Source organism: Mandrillus leucophaeus, unplaced genomic scaffold, assembly GCF_000951045.1.
Source record: "Mandrillus leucophaeus isolate KB7577 unplaced genomic scaffold, Mleu.le_1.0 Scaffold166, whole genome shotgun sequence".
In the NCBI taxonomy this organism is placed as follows: domain Eukaryota; kingdom Metazoa; phylum Chordata; class Mammalia; order Primates; family Cercopithecidae; genus Mandrillus; species Mandrillus leucophaeus.
In genome coordinates this window covers 2,093,844-2,114,243 of record NW_012101654.1, presented here as the reverse complement: position 1 = coordinate 2,114,243, position 20,400 = coordinate 2,093,844, and the positions used below count along the sequence as shown (strand labels likewise).

General features: G+C 45.0%; 1 protein-coding gene across 1 annotated transcript in view; it reads left to right on the top strand.

Annotated features, from left to right (window-relative positions):
* TMEM242 (transmembrane protein 242) overlaps nucleotides 1-7,773 on the top strand; it is a 33,865-nt gene extending 26,092 nt beyond the window's left edge. Inside the window, exon 4 of the mRNA XM_011976422.1 lies at nucleotides 7,257-7,773. Within this exon, the coding sequence (XP_011831812.1) occupies nucleotides 7,257-7,355 (99 nt within the window). The 3' untranslated portion in view covers nucleotides 7,356-7,773. The remainder of the gene's footprint in view (nucleotides 1-7,256) is intronic.
* Nucleotides 7,774-20,400: the final 12,627 nt, after the last annotated feature.

Below are 20,400 nucleotides of genomic sequence, written 5' to 3'. Positions count from 1 at the left end.
CATGGAATACTATGCAGCCATAAAAAAGGATGAGTTCATGTCCTTTGTAGGGACATGGATGAAGCTGGAAACCATCATTCTCAGCAAACTATTGCAAGGACAAAAAACCAAACACCACATGTTCTCACTCACAGGTGGGAATTGAACAATGAGAACACTTGGACCCAGGAAGGGGAACATCACACACCGGGGCCTGTTGTGGGGTGAGGGGGAGCGGGGAAAGATAGCATTAGGAGATATACCTAATGTAAGTGATGGGTTAATGGGTGCAGCACACCAACATGGCACATGTATACATATGTAACAAACCTGCACGTTGTGCACATGTACCCTAGAACTTAAATAAAAATTTAAAAAATGAAATACCAAGTCCAGAAGTGTAGTCTCCTAAGCGTACTGGAGACGGTGCAGGTAAGCAGCAGGGCAACCCCATCTGCGTTCATTCTCCCGGCCTGGGTGTAGAAATCTGCTGACCTTTACTGCCTGTGGCTCTTTGTCAGCATGACCGAGTTCATGTGTTTAGACAGTTCAGAGATTTCCGCTGATTGCAAATCTCATTTTCCTCTGGGAAGTTGGCAGGGGAAATGGAGTAGGAAGTAGGTAGGAAAAGTAAGTCTGTTATGTATTCCCCACACCCGGAACATGTCTGCTGCTTACATAGGTTTATCCACTGAACCAAAGACTAGAAAGATATATACCAAATATTAATAATACTGTTTTTATTCTGGATGGTACAATAAGGGGTGATTTTAGTTTTCTTTCTTGTATTTTTCTATATTTCCCAAGTTTTCTATGTTAAACACATGCCACTGTTGTCATCAGAAATTTTTTTAAGTAAATGTTTTATTGAATTTGATGAGAAAAAAATTTTTACAGTTACTAAAAATAAAGCCTGACTGAGTGAAAATCATTTTAGAATCACTACTGAGAACCTGACCTGTTAGCACATTATTAAATCAAGAAGCACGTTAGAAATTGTTCTTCCTGGGCTGGATCTTAGCTTCAGAGTGGCCCTGGCTCTTAGAGGTTCCCGGGTTATTCCTGCTGTTCAGTTTATTTCATGTTTACAGAAAGCTTTTGCTTTTGAATTTGTGCCTTATTGTTAATTACTATCGTAAAAATTGGCCATTTTGATGCCTATTTCAGGGATTGTACTTCTCAGAAAGTTACATGTTTGCTTTGTATTTTTAAATCAATTGACTTTACTACAGATTCTGGACTTTATGCATGTGATACAGTGAAAGTTGGGGAGAAAGTAAAAATGTTTGTCTGACATTTACCTAAATGATAGTATTAGTAGCTTAGAAAATGGAACACTGAGATGTAAAAATTCACATTCGCTTTCCTAATGCAGCTGAATACTTAAATAATATGGTATGTTCAAATACATTTCATCTCAGGATCCATGTGGATAGCAACAAAACTAGTCAAAAGTGAAAATATCAGTATCTGCCCTCTAAACCAGGCCAGTCCTGCTTAGTTGAATTTTATCAAACAAGACGGTGATCCTCCAAAATACTGACCCTTTTCTACCCTGACCAGAACTCCCATACTGCTTTGTTGAAAACATCTAGAAATGTTGATTTCTCAGGAAGCAGTGTCATGTAATGGACTCACTGATGTGCTGGGCTCCTTGAAAGTGGGAAGAGTGGTGGTTCAGTTCTAGGTGGTTTTAAGAACTTTTGAGAGCTCAACTGTGGAATACCTGCACCCTCTTATCCAGCCTTTGAGTTTTTATTTGTGTTTTAGCCAAATATAGTGTACTATTATAGGGCATCAGAGCATGCCTTAAGTCTATTTTATAATTCTCTTCACCATCTTTGCCAGCTAGGATAGGCTGGGTTATGCTGCAGTAAAAAATAGTCTCCAAGTCTGTGGCTTAAAATAACTAAAGGTTTGTTTCTCACCTGTGTAAATCCCCCGTGGGCTTCAGCAGCTCTCTAGGAAAGCTGTGCTTCGCATGCTGGCTCAGCACCTCAGATTGCTCTGATCTTTAGCACCACCATAGCAATACAGGTTTCCATTATTGCTATGGAAAGAGAGTTGAACCCCTGCGATGAAGTGCTCAGCCTGGGAGTGACACACATTCTTTTGCTCATATTTCATTAGCCAGAACTAGTCACATGATTACCTAACTTCAGGGAGGTGGGGAAGTATAACTGCCCTGTATGCAAAAATAGATGAGTACTGGCTATGCTTGAATGTATATCATACCATTCAAAATAAAATGGCCAACACTACAAGAGGCATATGTGCTTTTTATGTAATTTTTAGTGAAAGCTGGTAAATGGGTAGAAGTTACAGGGTACTTTGTCTTTCTAGGTCCCAGAATCAGAGAGGTCTGGGCATCAGCCAGGCAGTTGTACTCATAAGCCATGTCTCTGTGGGCAAGTTAACCTCTCTGACATTTGGTTTTTCATATGTAAAGTGGTGGTAATAATTTCTGCCATATAGAATTGTGAAGATTAAATAATAGCCTAATGCTTTGTCCAGTACCTGACACGTAAGTGATCCGAAATGGCAGATATTTTTCCTGTTCAAGTAACATTTTTACAACCTAACTATACTTTTTAATCTCCTTTTTTACCAGTTTTATATAGTCTTATTCTGTTGTATTTTATGAAGAAGCTGAATTACCAGATTGTTGAAAATTACCATTGACTCTGTAATTATTGACATTATCCAAAGGTTTTTTCATCAGTAGATCCTATAGAACTGTCATCATTGTTGCCCCTAGCATTGAGGTCGGTAACAGTCCTGCACCAGCAAGTGAAGACATAGCTAAATTTGCCAGACAATAGCAAAAACTTTTCAAACCTGAGAGCTTGTAATTCCAACAACTGCCTATTTATTGGAATTGATGCTTAAGGATTTTCTGAAATTAACTAAATTGTGGACATAACCTGAGGCTTTTAAGTAATTTGTCAGCACACTGTGTATTAGACCAAATGTTTTCAAGTGTTTTTCCCCTACCGAGACATGCATGGTAAATGTGCAGAGTGTCCCCTGTGCATATTCAAGCAGTATACAGAGTAAACACATGGGCTGTGCAGTCGGATCTGCTCTTACCAGCCATGGCACTGAGCACTGAGCTTCCATCACCATATCTTTAAAGGAGGGATGATATTTGTCCCACTTGATTGTTGGGAGGGTTAAGTGAGAAATATGCCTGGCATACAGTAAGGACTTTCTAAGTGACATCAGTGGTTGACCTCACTCCCGGCGTACTGGCTATATGACCCTTCAAGAAGCTATTGAACTGTGAATCAGAATAACACTATTAGAGGCATAATTCTGAATCTGTTTTAATATCTAAAAAGTCCATTATATCTACAGAACGTCCATATTTGTGACAAAATACTCGTAATACATTTTCCATTTGTCATGACACTCCATTTGAGCACTACTACCTCAGACAGTGGTACTTCCTGTGACTATTACAATGCAGCACTGTTGGACACTAAAGCACTGGGGCTTAGAATTGAGGATGGTGGGCCCATGGCACTGGGGTGTACCACTCATGTCTTAGACAGATGAGGATGGTGGGCCCATGGCACTGGGGAGTACCATTCATGTCTTGGTTTTGGTTTCTTTTGAGATGGAGTCTCACTCCGTGGCCCAGGCTGGAGTGCAGTGGCGTGCTTTTGGCTCACTGCAACCTCCGCTTCCTGGGTTCAAGCAATTCTCCTGCCTCAGCTGGGACTAAAGGCATGCGCCACCATGCCTGGCTAATTTTTGTATTTTTAGTAGAGACGGGATTTTACCACGTTGGCCAGGCTGGTCTCGAACTCCTGGCCTCAAGTGATCCATCCGTCTAGGCCTCCCAAAGTGTTGGGATTACAGGCATGAGCCACTACACCCCACTCATGTCTTAGTTTTTTGGAAAGCACCCCCTGGAGGTGTGCAGGGCACAACAGCACTGCTTGGAAGGGTAGCATAGGAAAATTTTCCCTGGTCAGAGGAAAGAAGAGAGAACTACAGTTTGGAAAATGCTTGGGAGTAAAACGGAGTTGCTGGATGGGTACTCTAGTTCCCAGCATAGCCCCTCACCAGACTTCTGGGGTACAGGGCAGAGAAACAGTTCTATGGCAGTAGCTGTGATTATCAAGGAATTCAGTACATTTACTTTATAACCAAATTTGCTTCAATGCACTCAACCCCTAAATCTTTCTTCAAGCACATCTTTAAAAAGGGAAATGTTCTGTTGGCCTCATGTGTAGAGAATCTTGGTAAAACCAACACCTTTCCTGAACTGCATATCAGAAATTGATATAGGTGGAAACTATGTGAAGGTTTTTGTCTACTATCCATGTAATATGAACAGTATGCACTGAAAAGCCTTCTGTAGAGCCCATTCTCTAAAACCACTTGAGGCCCTGTTTATATCTTAAATGTCTGAATTTCCATTTCCACAGCTGTAAACTTAGAGAACAGGGATAGACGGTACCCTTTACCCCTCTCCATTCCTTTCCCTCATCTCAGATCTGTCTATTCCTAGTTAGTTACTTTGCAGATTTGAGTGCTTCTAGTGATTCAGTTGCCATGACCCTGGGCACGAGTAAATAATTTAATATTTGAGAAATTAGAGGAAAGAAAGCAATCAGGCCAAAAGGAGGAAACGAAAACATAACCCTGCTGAAGGAGAGCAAAACGTAACTCTTGCTCTCCTCCCCTGGCCTCACCTGCATTTCCCAGCCTCTCCCTTGTCAGCAGCTGACCACGTTCCGGACCACTGGAAGGCAGACTGGTGAATGCTTTGGTTCATGTCTTGGCTATCTGATATCCCATTTGAAAACTGTCATCCGGCTTAGTTGTAAAAGATGTTCAACCAGAAGAGTGAAGAGAAAGAACCAGGCAGCACAGTGCCATCCCTGGCCAGAGAGATGTCTGTTTTTCAACTACAAAAGTCTATGCAAAGTTCCTCAGTGGGAGCGATAACAATGTTTTGGACAAAGCAATTAATTCTTTATGGAAGAGGGAGTGGGGGAGAGAGACATCCATGAGCTGTGTGTCTTCAAGATTAGTGTCTGGGTCCAGAACACTGAGATGGCTGGCACAGATACAGACAATATATAATACAGAAGGAAGACCTTCTGTATCTTCCAGTGACAGAATATGTAAGCTAAAATGATATATTGCTATAAAGTAATATACTTAACAGACATTCCATAATATTTATATTCATGTGAGCTTTGTTCTTGCAATACAGCACGCATATTTCGATAATACAGCAATGATAATAGCTAATGTATATTGAGCATTTTCCATGTGTTAGACGCTGTGCTTTATATGTATCATCTCCCTTAATCCTTAATTCTCACAACTCTTTAAGCAGGTAATTACTGTCTCCATTCTACATATGTGGAAACTATGGCTTAATAGAGTAAGCAGCTTTCCCAAGTGGTGGAGCTAGGATTTGAACAGAGTCCATGTTGTTGACAGCAGTGCTACAGTTTGCCACAGTGCTAGGAGTAAAGGCCTAGGATTTACAGGTCCCAAACCTCTGAATCTGGAAACAAGGTAAAGATTCAGCCTCAAATTGAAATAAATAAGCATCGATGTTAAAGAAATATTAGCCGATTCTCAAAATAACCACTCTAAGAAATGACTTGCATGTTGCAGATGAGTCCACGGTACTTCACAAACCTGATCAAGGCGATCTCTATCCTTAGGAATATATGACTGGCAGATGGCTGATGAGGAAAAATTGGAAGGCAGTGCTGTGGTGCTGCTGAAATATCTTTGTAGGAGGACCGTATAGATTAACCAGGATGAATCAAAGAGTGTATTACTAGTACTGTCCAGCGTAAAGATCACCTAACTTCCGTAAGTTAGTGTTCCCACCTTATGGGGTTGTAGACCTTAGGTGGACCCAGGTGTTCCAGGTAAACTGTAATACTGTGTGACACTGCATGTTAAGATCTCTTAGGCTGGGCGTGGTGGTGCACGCCTATGATCTCAGCACTTTGGGAGGCCGCAGTCAGAGGATTGCTTGAGTTCAGGAGTTTGAGACCAGCCTGGGCAACACAGCAAGACCCCATCTCTACCCAAAATGCAAAAGTTAGCACATGCCTGTAGTCCCAGCTACTTGGGGGTATTGAGGTGGGACGATCACTTGAGCCCGGGAGGTTGAGGCTGCAGTGAGTCATAATCGTGCCACTGCACTGCAGCCTGGGTGACAGAGTGAGACCCTGCCTCAAAAAAAAAAAATCTCTTGTTCCCTTGCTGTGACTCTTAGATTCCAAATCAACTTCTGCTTGTAAAACTCCTACCTAGATTTAAAACAAACAAATAAACATTGTCTGGCACATAAGAACATTCCAGTTTATCTACCATTCCTTGATTTATTCTTCGCTAAACTCCTACTAAATTTCTTCTCTCTGTCATTTCTCCCTGTGAAAATTCTAGCTTTGAATGACCTAATCATATTTATTTATTCAGATAGAAATCCCATCCTCGGCCGGACGTGGTGGCTCACGCCTGTAATCCCAGCACTTTGGGAGGCCGAAGTGGGCGGATCACAAGGTTAGGAGATCAAGACCATCCTGGCTAACACAGTGAAACCCCATCTCTACTAAAAATACAAAAAATTAGCTGGGCGTGGTGGTGGGCACCTGTAGTCCCAGCTACTCGGGAGGCTGAGGCAGGAGAATGGCATGAACCCGGGAGGCGGAGCTTGCAGTGAGCCGAGACCGCGCCACTGCACTCCAGCCTGGGCGACATAGCAAGACTCTTTCTCAAAAAAGACAAAAAGAAAAAAAGAAATCCCATCCTCAACGGCATCTTTATATATGAAAGCCAACAATACACACTCTTCTTCTGGGAGGGAATAATTATTATGGAGGGTTGACAGTTTAGGACATGTTGCCTTACAGATTAAGAGTGGTTGGTTGGTTTGTTTTTAAAGAGATGGAGTCTTGCTGTGTTGCCCAGGCCGGATTAAAACTCCTGGGCTCAAGCAGTCTACCCACCTCAGCCTCCCGAGTAGCTGGGACTACAGGTGTGAGCCACCATGTCTAGCTAAGAGTGAAGTTTTATGTTATTTAATAATAAATTTATACTCAGAAGAAGAAAGGAAGTATACTTCATTTTCTTTCAAGATACCTAGAATATATATAGTCCCCATCTTTTATTAATGTTCCTTAGCTCTGTACCTGTGAGCGGTAAAGTACTAGTGAGTCAGGAAAGGCGCCATATCTAATAGCTGTTTTCTCCTTCTTTTAATATTTGATAACTGATTATTTTTCTTCTTTTAGATGAAAGACTTTCGCAGTAAAATGCAATCAATATTTCCAACAATTCCCAAGAACTCCGAATCGGCTGTTGAGTGGGAGGAAACATTGAAATCCAAATGAGATGAACATGGATGAATTTCAAAATGCTTGTTACGGAAAGGGGTGGCTCCAGAGATACCATAACAGCAAAGGGACTGGGACTAATTTCTCTAGGAACATGGGCAGATTGCTGACTGAACCAGTGCACTGGATAGCATTCGGCCTTCTCATCACAGGAGAGTATGTGTGTGCGTGTTGGTGGAGGGTAAAGTTTCCCCAAAGTTATGAAGACTATTTAAAAATAGTAATTACAGGAATAACTTCCTTATATGGAGGGGATCCCACAGGAAATGATTCTGTTTGTAATAGTTGAACCAAGTTTCATACCTAAAAAAAGTTTATAATAAAAGTATGATAGGAAAATATAAAACAGACCCCCTAATAGCAATAGTACTGCAATGTGTCTTAATTAAAGGAGTTTTAAGAGCCTTTCTTGTCAGTATGTGACAGAACTTGGAAGTCTTATTCTGATTAGCCAGACTACAAAGTGACAGTCACCTGGTAAGTCCTGTGTGGTGGGAAGTGGGTGTGGCTCTCGTGTCCTCATGTGGTCTGTGATTTACAGCGAGCGCACGCATGCTAGTTTACCTGATGCCCTCTTGAAGGCCCTATAAATTCTTATACTTAAAACAAAAAGCCAGTAATGAGTTGTGATCACCCAAAAAGGCACAGTTGGGGTAAAGTAATGATGATATCAGGGGTAAAAATATGTTTTTGAGAAGTTGGTCTGGATCTCTGAACATTGACAGTTTGTCATTTTGTCTCAGTTGTCAAAGTAAAAAGAGCCCAATTGTCATCTGTCTTCAATTTTTTTTTTTTTTTTTTTTTTGAGACAGAGCCTTGCTCTGTCGCCCAGGCTGGAGTGCAGTGGCGCGATCTCGGCTCACTGCAAGCTCCGCCTCCCGGGTTCACGCCATTCTCCTGCCTCAGCCTCCCGTGTAGCTGGGACTACAGGCGCCTGCCACCTCGCCCGGCTAATTTTTTTTTGTATTTTTAGTAGAGACAGGGTTTCACCATGTTAGCCAGGATGGTCTCGATCTCCTGACCTCGTGATCTGCGCATCTCGGCCTCTCAAAGTGCTGAGATTACAAGCGTGAGCCACCACGCCCGGCCTGTCTTCAATATTTTTAACCAGAAAGTCACCTGAGTACTGAGTCCCAATATAAAGTATTTGGTACCACCTCCCTAACGAAGCTGTTAGGGTAAATTCTATGTGCACACCCAACTCCCTCATGTCTTCCACAATCTCCTACAAAAAAAACAGATGGAGAATAATGTCTTCATGCAATTATTTTTACTGCAATTGCATTTTAAAATATTTTCAAGGAGAGAAATACTTTAATATGTCAGTATGTCCAGAGAAATAACCTGTAGTTAAATATCAGTTGTGCAGTTTCTTCCTACTTGCCTAGGCTCTAATTAGCAATCAGGTTTAATAAAGGACATTTGAAATTTCTGTTATCACGAAACCTTTTATTCTAAGGGAGATTTTTAAATGAAACGACAAGTACATAATGTAATACTTTTCTCTAGACCATGTTACCCTGTTAAAATTGCTGTTTTGTTAATGAAACAGGTGTAATCAGCATCTGGAATTCATATGTAATCTGTTAAAAATCCAAGACTGAAAGGAAAGGATTGTGAAATTGGTCAGTGAATGCAGGTAGCAACAACTCTTCACCGGCCTTTCATTTGTAGTTAAATCTCCTCTGAGAAGAAATTTGTAGCCTTTGAATGAAAGGAAGGAAAGGCCGGAGCTAAAGGAACAGGTTTTCATCCACACAATTAGTCTGAATCTAGGTCCCCTGAATAGAGTGGGCACCACCTGATCCTTTTGTGCTTCATAAATATGGGTTTCCAAGCTTGTGCATGAGATGGCCCTCAAACCTTGTTACAGCGGTGCACTTTACCCATCTGATGTGGGGGGAGGAAAGAATGGGCACTACCTAAAACCGTTTACAGCTAGAATCTGGGTTTTATTTTTCGTAGATGGAGAATGCCTCGTGGTTTCTAAAGACCTCCACTGGGTGGAGAAAGGAGGCTTGCCCGCCTGTCTGGAGTGTTAAAAGGAGACATCATTGTTAACTGTGATTCTATTATTTAATGGATTCCTGCCTTGTAACCTCCCTAAGGGTGGGGACCCCTCTCAGGGCCTTGTAAACTGGTGTCAGCACCACTGCAGGGGCTGCTGCACGTCGGACGGATGGCAGCTAGGCCCTAGGAAGGAGCCAGGGGCCCTGGCGGGGGCGCTGCTTTCCCACAGTGCTGGCGCAGAGGAGGCCTAGATGTATGTTGCTGAAGGAGTGTCCGAATACTAGAGTGGCATGCCTCGTGTCTGCAAAACCCTTATACGTCACCTCTGCTGTCCTTGACCGATGGCAGGGCGACTCCCATAAGAATGACGATGAATCCCCTGCAGAGGGGAGGCTGGCAGGGACAAATTCCCTAGAAGAGGAAACGAGCTTTGGCTCTAACTGCATCTTAAAAGCAAAAGTGAAGTAACGCACAGATGGAAATTTAACAAGAAAACAAGCAGTATGACTCAAGTGGTGTTTTCCACAGTCAGAACTTGAATATCAGTGGATTTCATCATTTGTCTATTCCTTTTGTACCAGAGGCATATTGTTAAATTGGTTAATGGAAAGGAAAAATGTTTAACAGATAAAGTTATTCTTTATGAGACGTACCATCTGTGTATTGAGCTCTGAATGTCCCTGGATATGGAAGAGAGGAAATGTGATGGAATTTCAAGTTTGCCTTCTTTGCTGTCTTTATCTTGGGTAGAATATGACAAACATAATCACATTTATCTCCTGGAGCATAAAGAGTTTTAATCACCCTATTAACCAGGATGACATTTTTCACAGACTTAAAAAGGAATAGAACAGCCATTATCTCCCTATAAGCAATCCATTTCATGGAGGCTGAGCACTAGAAATGCTTTAAAGGATGGATAACGCAGACCATTTCCATTTCCTGTCTAAGCCAACATTAAGGAGGCTTTCAGTAAGACTGTTGCTTCCACTGGGTGAGTGTTAAGCTTTACACTTAGAGTCTCAGCACCCAAAAGAGCTATTAGAGAAATCGAGGGCAGGGAGGAGTGGCTTCCGAGACCTCGGGATTCATTCAAGGGAAAACATGTATCCTGGTAAGTTGCTGCTGCCCTATGAAAAGGAATCCATGGGCTGCTGTTATATTCAGAGTCAAGAAAGTGTAGTTTCAGGACAACGTGAGAGTGGAAAGTAGGGGATGGGAGCTGCCTCCCAAGACACCGGCAAGCCCATCACTAGGAGGACCATGGCCCAAGGGTATGGAAGCTGGTGGCCGCTGAGAGGGCCGTCGGCCATCCCCACCTCCACCCTCGTGCCAGGTCATGGGCACAGGCTGGCATTGAAAAGGACACTTCGCCTGCTTAGTCAAAAGGTGGCATTGAATCATCTCGGCTGTCACATGTTTTGTTTAGTTTCATGGATAGTATGGGACCAAACTTGCAAATTAATCATTGCAACCTAAGGGGAAAATAGAAGAAATTAAGGTGGCGGAGGGAGCCCATGGGGACAAAAGTAATTAAAATCCACTGAATTTAGCTATTTCACTTGGGGCAACATTTAATCTCCAAGATTAAATCTTGGTTTATAGGGAACATTGTATATTTTCATCTCATTTTTATGTATCATCTTTAAGACAAATCGTTAAGTGCAAATGAAAATCAGGTAGCATACAAAGGCAGTTCACCAAATAGTTAAATTTCCTATGAAAGTGAGTGAAATACATATTTTTATAATACCATGTTCAAGTGAAGTGTTTTTCCTTTCTGCCAAGAGTCATTAAATGATATAGCAAGTATTTGGGTCTCTCTTGGTGTTATCAGGATTAATTGCCCAAGGCTGCGATTTTGTGAGCATAGAAAAGGAAAGCAAGCATCTCGCATAAGCAGTGACATGAATCTGTAATAATGAGTGAGGCTGTTAGCAAATTTTGTCTGATGGCAGATAACTCAGTTTTGGAGAAAATTAGAATCACAGCTACCAAGAAGCACATACCGTTTCAACTTTCCTACCCAAGTATTAGTGAAGTGATTTAGGACCTTGATTTATGTTTCTTCGATAAGCTGGCTTGAGGCCTTTGCTTCATTACTATTTGATGAAGCATGATCACTTACTTTAAAAAAAAAATAGGTGAATGTATTAAATATACTTAAAGACATAACGGCAAAGGTTATTCTTAATGGACTCTCCTAAGAAGCTAAGTCAGGCAAACTGAGAACGCTTGGCGTGTTCATAACACCTATTACCTGCTCATCTGAAAACACCCAAAAAATGGACCTTCATGCTGCCTCTGACACCCCAGGTTTGCAGTCTAATAGGTGACCCTCCACAGGACACCTCCAGGCGATGTCTACATTGCCACGCCCTGGGTGAGTCTCCGGCCCTCCCACATGCATGCCCTGCCTTCAGAGGACAAGTTGGCAAAACTGAGTTTCTAAAAGAAAACTTGAATTTGGCGGTCTGTACAGAGTTGTGCCAAACTGCAGTTTGCTCCTTTGCTCTGCCAAGCTGGGTAATGAGAATGTGTTTATTTTATTGCTGCTAGCTTTCTTCTCCGACTGACCCTGTTGTAGGGGCTGAATCCCCCACCGTGTTTCCTACTCTGGAACAGAGCCTATGTGGCAGACTTCTCCATCCAGAGCCTTTGGGGAGTGTTACCAGGGGATGGACCGTCCCTGCAGCCGCCATCTCCCTGTGTCCTTCCATCTCCCATCAGGCCATGGCGGCCACAGCTACTTAGATCCTTCCTGCAGTCAGGACAGAGGTTACACAGCTAAGACAACTCTAGTGACTAAATCTCATAAAAACTAAAGTAAGACCTCTTGTCAGAAGATAAGGATTGAGGAAACCTCTGCACTTGGCTTGCTCATGGGCCAGCTCTGGTTCTCTTTTCAAAGACTCATGACAAATGGTTGTAAAGTATCTATGGAATCAGCACATGACCTCGTATCTCAACTCCCTGTTTCGCAGAGATGCCTGGATGCGGCATGTGATGCAGTGAGTGACAGGGAGGCTTGGCTCCGCAGTGGAGAGTGCCTGCAGGAGGGCCGGGTTCAAGTTTATCTGGAGTGGGAGGTAAAACTGCACTTCCACCTGCCAGGGTGTGGCTCTGCAGCAAACCAGCCCGCATCCCAGGTTCTGTCTTTCCAAGGGTCTCCCACATACAGAGATCTTCCCTGGGAACTGTGAAAATGTAAGGGCTCGGAGTTGGGGTGGAATCTATATGCTTCAGTGAGCATGGTTAGCTTTCACTTCTCAATATTGTAAATGTTACTGAAGGAGCCAGAGAGAAGGGCCGGGTTAGAAAATGCAGGGTCAGGTGAGACCCTAGAGAAACATCCATAGCGCTGACGGGAAGAGGGCATTCACCTTGGACTGTTTCTTCAGGTTCAGGACTAAGCCCATCATAGCCCTTAGCAGACTCAAGAAAGAAGAAAGGAAGGGAGGGAGGGAGGAGAGAGAAGACAGAAGGGAGGGAAGGCAGGAGGAGAGGAAGGAAGGGAAGGGGAGGGAGGAGCTCCTCCCTGGGAAGAGGACCCAAGCGTCCACTTGGCTGTGTGTGAGACCAGGTCCTGGGAGACTGGCGTTTGCCTTCTCTGTGCTGGCCACATTTGCCTTCACCACCAAAGCTCAAGAAAAGGAAAATTACATTAAAATGAACATGAGGACAAAGTCATTTCAGCAGTGGGTGGGGTTGGGGGTGTCCTGGGCTTTTACATTCAGAGGCTGCAAGGTTAGGGGTTTCTAACTGCCAGCCCTGTGAACGGATAGTTTAAAAATGAAAAGCCATCTGGTAAGATCCCGTTGTACTCACCAGCTCTGACCTACTGAGCAGGAAGAAAGAAATACACAGATCTGCAGGATGATCCGTACAGGCAGATAATACTCAGTGGCCCTTCATCCAACCGAGGAGAAGGTGGCGGTCTTGCTGCACAGGACGGGTCAGTGCCCTGCTCAGGCACTGGAGACACAATGGAGGGCATTGTCCCTAAAAGCGAAGGACCTCAAAAAAAAAAAAAAAAATCCCTGCACTTCTCCCTTCCTTTTAGAAACGTCGCTGTCTTCCTACTTGTAGTATCAGCAACACCACCTAGAAGTCAGGCTTCGTCCTCGTCTCTGGGGGTGGAGAGTTTTATCTTGTAGCCAGAGAACCTAAGTTAAAGTTTTACAGAGAGTGCCTAGGATCAGGCAGGGCACACAGAAATATCTTGGGCCAGGGTCGCCTGGTCACGTTTATCGAAGAAACTAGACAGAAACCAACCCACCACCCGCTTCCCAGTGAACCTAATAGGCCCTAGAAAGTCCAGCAATTCCACCTAATCTACCCAATTTGTGCCTTTGATATGAGCTTCAGCATTATATCTTACTTTTTCACTAGTCGCCAGATCATTTTGAGTGGAGTGTCATCACACGTTAATTACCTAGCCTGACAATCCCCAGGGCAGCTGGTTTTCTTGGGCTGTGTCTGCCAGGAGGCAGCGGGAGTTATTAGAAAAGTTTGGGCTGCCAGGTTAATATCATCCCTTCCAGTATCAATATGTAATGTCCTACTCCGTGCCTGGGCTTTAAGTACCAAAATTAAAAACAGCTCTCTCAAATACATGACAGGCTGAGAATCTTATGACTATTCTATGTGGCTCCAAACTTCTAAATCACTACTCATAGTAGCTGTCCTATGGCCAAAGAGCTATGCCATCTCAAGGCTTGAGGGAACTCAGTGCCATGCTGTTGAGTGCTGATATCCAGCATTGGCTAATGACAGGCAGGCCAAAGGGAGGCAGAAGCCTTCTTAAAGACAGTGGCATCCCCAGTAAGGACAAGGAGCTAAGTTGCAGTACTCAGGAAGTATGCAGCTCTGAGTGCTGCCTCAGGAAACCTTTCTTTGGTTTTTAATTTTCAATTTGTTTCTTTTTCTTTTTTTTTTTTTTTTTTTTTCTTTTTTGAGACAGAGTCTTGCTCTGTTACCCAGGCTGGAGTTCAGTGGCGCGATCTTGGCTCACTGCAACCTCCGTCTCCCAGGTTTAAGCAATTCTCCTGTCTCAGCCTCTGGAGTAGCTAGGACTAGAGGTGCACGCCACCATACCCGGCTAGTTTTTGTATTTTTAGTAGAGACGGGGTTTCACCATATTGGTCAGGCTGGTCTCGAACTCCTGACCTCAGGTGATCCACCTGCCTCTGCCTCCCAAAGTGTTGGGATTACAGACGTGGCTTCCCAGGAAACCTTTCTAAAGCCATTTGGTAGCTTCCTGTCATGCCGCTAAATACAAGTTTCCTCCAATCAGGGAGCAGTATTGCTGGGGTGCTGGCTTCCCCGAGCTTCAGCTTCCTCCTCTCATTTCTCTTTATTTGACCCTTGGTTGCCAGAAAAAGTTATCACATCTCCTTCTGGGCCTCAGCCTTCAGACTCAGCTAGACTTTATCTTCTTGCCTGACAGTTCCTCCTCCTGCCGCACAGAACACCTGGAAAAGCAAGACCTGAATTTGATTCCATTCATCAGAAAAGGAGCATTCATGGTCCACTCGCTACAAACTGTGGCGTCTCCCCAGCCTCTTAGCAGGAAGAAGGGCAGGGCAGGGGCTCACATCCCTTGGGTTTTTGATGACTTCTCATATTTCTCTGGGTATCCTGCACTCCCGCTTCCAGATCTTTCTTCTGATATCCTTCGGGGTCCCCTAGGTGGGTCCTATCCCAGAACCAGCCCCAGCTCTCCCGAGAGGAGACGATAAGGCAGATGGACAGCCTCCTGGCAGGTTCAGTTGGCCTCAGCCTTTTTTCCTTCCTCTTTCAGAACAAGGACATGTTGACCAGTGACGTGGCAATGTGTGTCCAATTAAATGTTTTTAACCTATTCTGCTGTGCCAACAATCTGCCAGCCACATTTTTCCCTTCAGATAAGTTGCTGATTTTTTCCCAGCAGGCAGCCTGCTCTCCAGAGCCCCGTGCTCTGGGCCCTGGGGAAGGCCTGTGAGTTCTGCCCAATGCCCTTTGCTCAGATAGGAGCGACCTTCCTGGACCTGGAGCGGTCACTTCCCAAACCTCGTCCATTTCCCACTAGTTATTAACAGTCTATTCAGCACTGCGCTATGCCAGAAACATTTTCTCTGAAGCTAACACTCCTTTATGACAAACCTGCCATTATAAACATTTGAAACACCCTTTACAATTAAGAGCACCTGTGTAACGGGCAGTGCCCCCCTAAAAGGGGGTCCCCAGGGTCACTGGTGGGTGAAGGTGAGATCTGTGTCCCTTCACTCCAGCTCCTCTGCGACCTGGCCCCAGCGCTCAGTCCTCCTCCAGCCTCCCAACCATGATGGTTAATTCTAGGTGTCTGCTTGACTGGATGAAGCAGTACCCAGAAACCTGATGAGGCATTCTTTTGGGGTCTGTCTGGGAGGGTGTCTCCAGAGGACACTGGCACGTGAGTCTGAGTGGAATAAGTGGGGAAGATCCACTCTCAATGTGAGTGATACCATCCGATCAACTGGGGGCCCGCAGAGAGCAAAAATAGAGGAAAGGCGAGTTGGTGTCTCTCCCTCTTGGAGCTGGGGTGCTCTTCTTCTCTTGTCCTTGGACATCAGAACTCCAGGCGCTCCAGTCTTTGGACTCCAAGACTCACACCCATGGCCTCTGGATTCTCAGGCCTTCGGACTTGGACTGAGCCTCACCACCAGCATCCCAGGGTCTGCAGCTTGCAGATAGTCAGTGGTGGGACTTCTTGGCCTCCCACAAGTGTGTGAGCCAATTCTCCCAACAAATCCCTTCTCATCTAGCTATCTAGATAGGTGTAGACAGACAGATACTATTGGTTCTGTCTCTCAAGAACCCTAATACATAGCCTTAATCTCCAGCCGGGGCCCCTCCACCCACAGGCACACCACTGACAACCCGGATGGCTTGGGACAAATGATCCCATGAGGGCCTCCTGGCTTCATCTCTGAAACAGGTGCATGCACTCCTGTGGCATCACATTGTAGGGAGGGTTAAATGAGGGTTCATGCAGTACCCCGCTTCTGAAAGGCCCCAGGCTGCATTGCTGGCCCACTGGATTTGATGTTAGTCAGTTAGCAGAATAACACCCCAAATGCACCTCCCACAGCACACTATTTACACCATCAGGGCAGGTTCCTCCCAATGCTTGGGCCTCCAAACCTTGCCCACCCTTCACCTGACACCCAACGTTAGCCTGAATCAGAATCAGCTCAGGAGCTGGTTAAAGCACAGGTTCTTGGCCCCACCCATAGAGCTTCTGATTTCTTCCGTCTGGGGTGGGGCCGGAGAATCTGCATTTCTCTCAAGTTCCCCAAGGCTGCTGTTGCTGGAGAACCATTGCCCTGTGGTGTGGTTCTGATGATGGCACTTTCAACATAATGTGTCACGGGAGTGCGTCTTTGCTAATCACTCACTTGCTAGCACAGACAACCTTGTGAGACCTCTGTAGATAGCGGCAGTAACATGGGTCCCGATTCTCACAAATCCAAAATGACTGCATTCACTGGACTGAAAAATGCATCAGTGGGTGTCACCCTCCGTGGCTGCCTCCCTCTCCTGTTACCTCTGAACTCCCTCTCCTGCAGCTGCAGGAGCTGTACTTTCACCCAGGCAGCCCTGCCCTTGTGAGCACCCGAGGAGTGGGCAGAAGCACAGGCACATGACAACACAAGACCTTGGACCCTTCAGAAGCCATGCGGAAAGACGTGAGGAGCACTTAGGAGGACCCCCCAGGATGTGGTCCACAGGTTGTTTTTGATATAGTTGGAGAAGCAGACAAGGTCACACTGAGTTAACCCACCAAGACCTTGGTGTGGTTGATGACCCCAGAAAGGGAAAGGACAGTGCAGATAAGAGTCAGAGAGAACAACCTGGAAGAGGCCAAAGAGGAAGGGGCTTTGGGAGATGGGCTGAGATGGTATGAGACAGAGTAGGAGCAGGAGAAGCCCAGAGGAGCAGGAGAAGCCCAGAGGAGCAGGAGAAGCTCAGAGGAGCAGGAGAAGCTGGCGCCAAGAGCAAGACTTGTTGGTGGCACAGTGAGCCTGAGACCACGGTGCAGTTGGTGGTGGGACAGGCAGGACAGAGAGAGGGAGATGAGTCAGAAAGGTAGGTTAAAGGCTGGGTGTGGTGGCTCATGCCTATAATCCTAGAATTTTGGGAGGCCGAGGCAGGCGAATCACCTGAGGTCAGGAATTTGAGACCAGCCTGGCCAACATGAAGAAACCTCATCTCTACTAAAAATACAAAAACATTAGCTGGGCAGGGTGGCGCATGCCTGTAGTCCCAGCTACTCAGGAGACTGAGGCAAGAGAATACTTGAATCCGGGTGGTGGTTGTAGTGAGCCGAGATCACACCACTGCACTCTAGCCTGGGCAACAGAACGAGACTCCATCTTGAAAAAAAAAAAGGTAGGTTAAGACCCATGGTTAAGGGCGGTTCATAAAAGCATAAAAGGCCTTGACTGGCCAACTAAAAGGTTTGCATTTTGCCTATAGCTACAAGAATATAAAGTTAATAAAGTTTTCTGAGCTTGTGACATATAAAACTGGTATTTTCTTTCAATCATTCGTTAATTCATTTAAAGCACAATTATCAAGTGCCTGGCCAGCACTAGGTGGGGACATAGCAACAATTATACAGTCCCTCTTTAAGAACTCCCGGTAATCTGAGGGGGCAGAGGAAGGCCACCGTGACTGGAGAATGAACAGGAAGAGTAGAGGCCCTGGCATTTCTCGGGGAGTGCCACCTTGGATGGCCAGTAGGAGGTGGCTGGGCCTGAGCCAGGAGGACCAGAGCTGTTGGCTCTGGGCCCCCAGCGGCTGGGGACAGGAAGAGTGTGCACTGTGGACTGCACAGTCCATAGATCCTATTGGCTCTAATTTTACTCTTCTCTCTCTCTCTCTCTCTTTTGTTTTGTTTTGTTTTGTTTTGTTTTTTGATTTTGAGACGGAGTCTAGCTCTGTTGCCCAGACTGGAGGGCAGTGGTGAAATCTCAGCACACTGCAATCTCCGCTTCCCAGATTCAAGCAATTCTCCTGCCTCAGCCTCCGGAGTAGCTGAGATTACAGACCCGCCACCACACTGGCTAATGCTTTTTGTTGTTGTTTATTTGATTTTTTTTTCTTTTTTGCATTTTTAGTAGAGACAGGGTTTCACTGTGTTGGTCAGGCTGGTCTCAAACTCCTGACCTCAAATGATCTTCCCGCCTCGGCCTTCTAAAGTTCTGGAATTACAGGTGTGAGCCACTGCACCCGGCCACTTTTCTGTTTTTAAAAGAAAAGAAATGAGAGTGGATGGCAGAGCTGTACCTGAGCAGGGTCCCGCACTGTCTGTCCAGGGGCAGATGTTGGTTTGGATGTCAGGGTGGCTGTGGGTGCAGCACCTGCCTTGGGCCTGTTCCTGGTCCGGTGCAGGAGGGTGAGAGCGGGGCCACATGCGCTTCCCGTTCACCGCACTGGAGAAGCTGGGAGGCAGCTCGGGTTCCAGGGAAGGGGCACCAGGTCTCACAGCACCTCCAGGCCTCCACAGTGAACTCTGGCTGCTGGGCACACGGAGCTGCCAGCCTAGGGTCTGCTCCTGTACTTGGGGGTCCTGTGGGAGGGAGAATTAGGTAAGATCCACTTACAGAGGAACAGTCACTGATCCTAATATTGATAATAATGACAGCACCTATGCAACATTTACTATATATCAGGCACTGTTCTAATACATAGATTAACTCATTTAATCCTCACACTCTCCACGAGGTGGACCCTGTTATATCCTCATCATACAGAGGAGGAAACTGAGGCCTCCATTCGCACTATTTATTCATAGTGTATCTTGGGGTCACATGGCTGGAATGCAAATCAGGTGAAATTTTTGCCCAAGGTCACACATCTAATAAATGTCACAGCTCGGATTCAAACTCACATCTGGCCTACAAAGCCCCCACACCCCGTTGGCCCAGGCAGCAGACTAGAAGGGAAAGACGACTGTAGCCTGAAATTGAGCATTTGCTAGGTCTGGGGCAAGAGTGAATGCAGGCCCAGGTCCCAGACACCTTCGTAAAAGTTATGCGCAACAGTCATCCACCAAGCTCACAAGCTGAGAAGTGAAATGCGCTACGTCTCCTTCCCTGACAGACAGCTTCATGGCAGCATGGACAGCCAGGTTCAGATCTGGAATTCTCAGACTCCTCAGAGGCCCACCACGACACAACGCGGGGAGAGTGGCCGGTCCGGGCTGCGCCCTTTCTCCTCCCTCAGCCGTGGCTCCACCCTGCACCACAAGGCTTCGCTTGTTTTGTTGTTGTTTTAGTCTCTGCCTTCATTGATTCTTTTTTTTTCTCTTTCAAATATTTTTTATTGAAATGACAATAAAATAAAAAAAGAACAGTGATCACTTTAACCAAACTTTTACTTTACAAATATAAAAATATAACCAAAACTTGTTTCTTTTATACATTTTCGTAAACGTAGTATCAGAAAAGTTTTCAAAGCCAAACTATAAATGACGCTTGTATACTATGATGTGAACACAATAACCAAAAGTTTAAATTTCTAAATACATGACCTTTCCCTCAACAGAACAGCATAATCGATATATCTTCGCAACTTATCTCTATTTTTATGATATGATCTTTTTCATTCTTTCATTTGGACAACAGACATCTTCTGTAGGCATCAGGCATTGTGGTAAATCCCAGAGAATCAAAGATAAATCAGATATAGTCCTTGCCCTCCACAAGACCAAACTCTAAGACGAGAGAAGATACCAGAGGAAAAAAAAAAGAAAACAGAAAAAAACTATAATAAAGAGTAGAAAGTCATGAGAATTTTAGGGGAGGGTTAGATAAAGGGCCAAGAGAGCAGAGAAGAGAGAGAAATTGCTTCTCCCTCCCTCCCTTTCTTCTTCCTTTCCTTTCCTTTCCCTCCCTCTCTCTCTCTTTCTTTCTTTCCTTTCATTCTTTCTTTTTCTTTCTTCTCTTTTCTTGTTTCCTTCCTTCCTTCCTTCCCCCACTCACTCTCTGGCTTTCTTTTCTTTTCT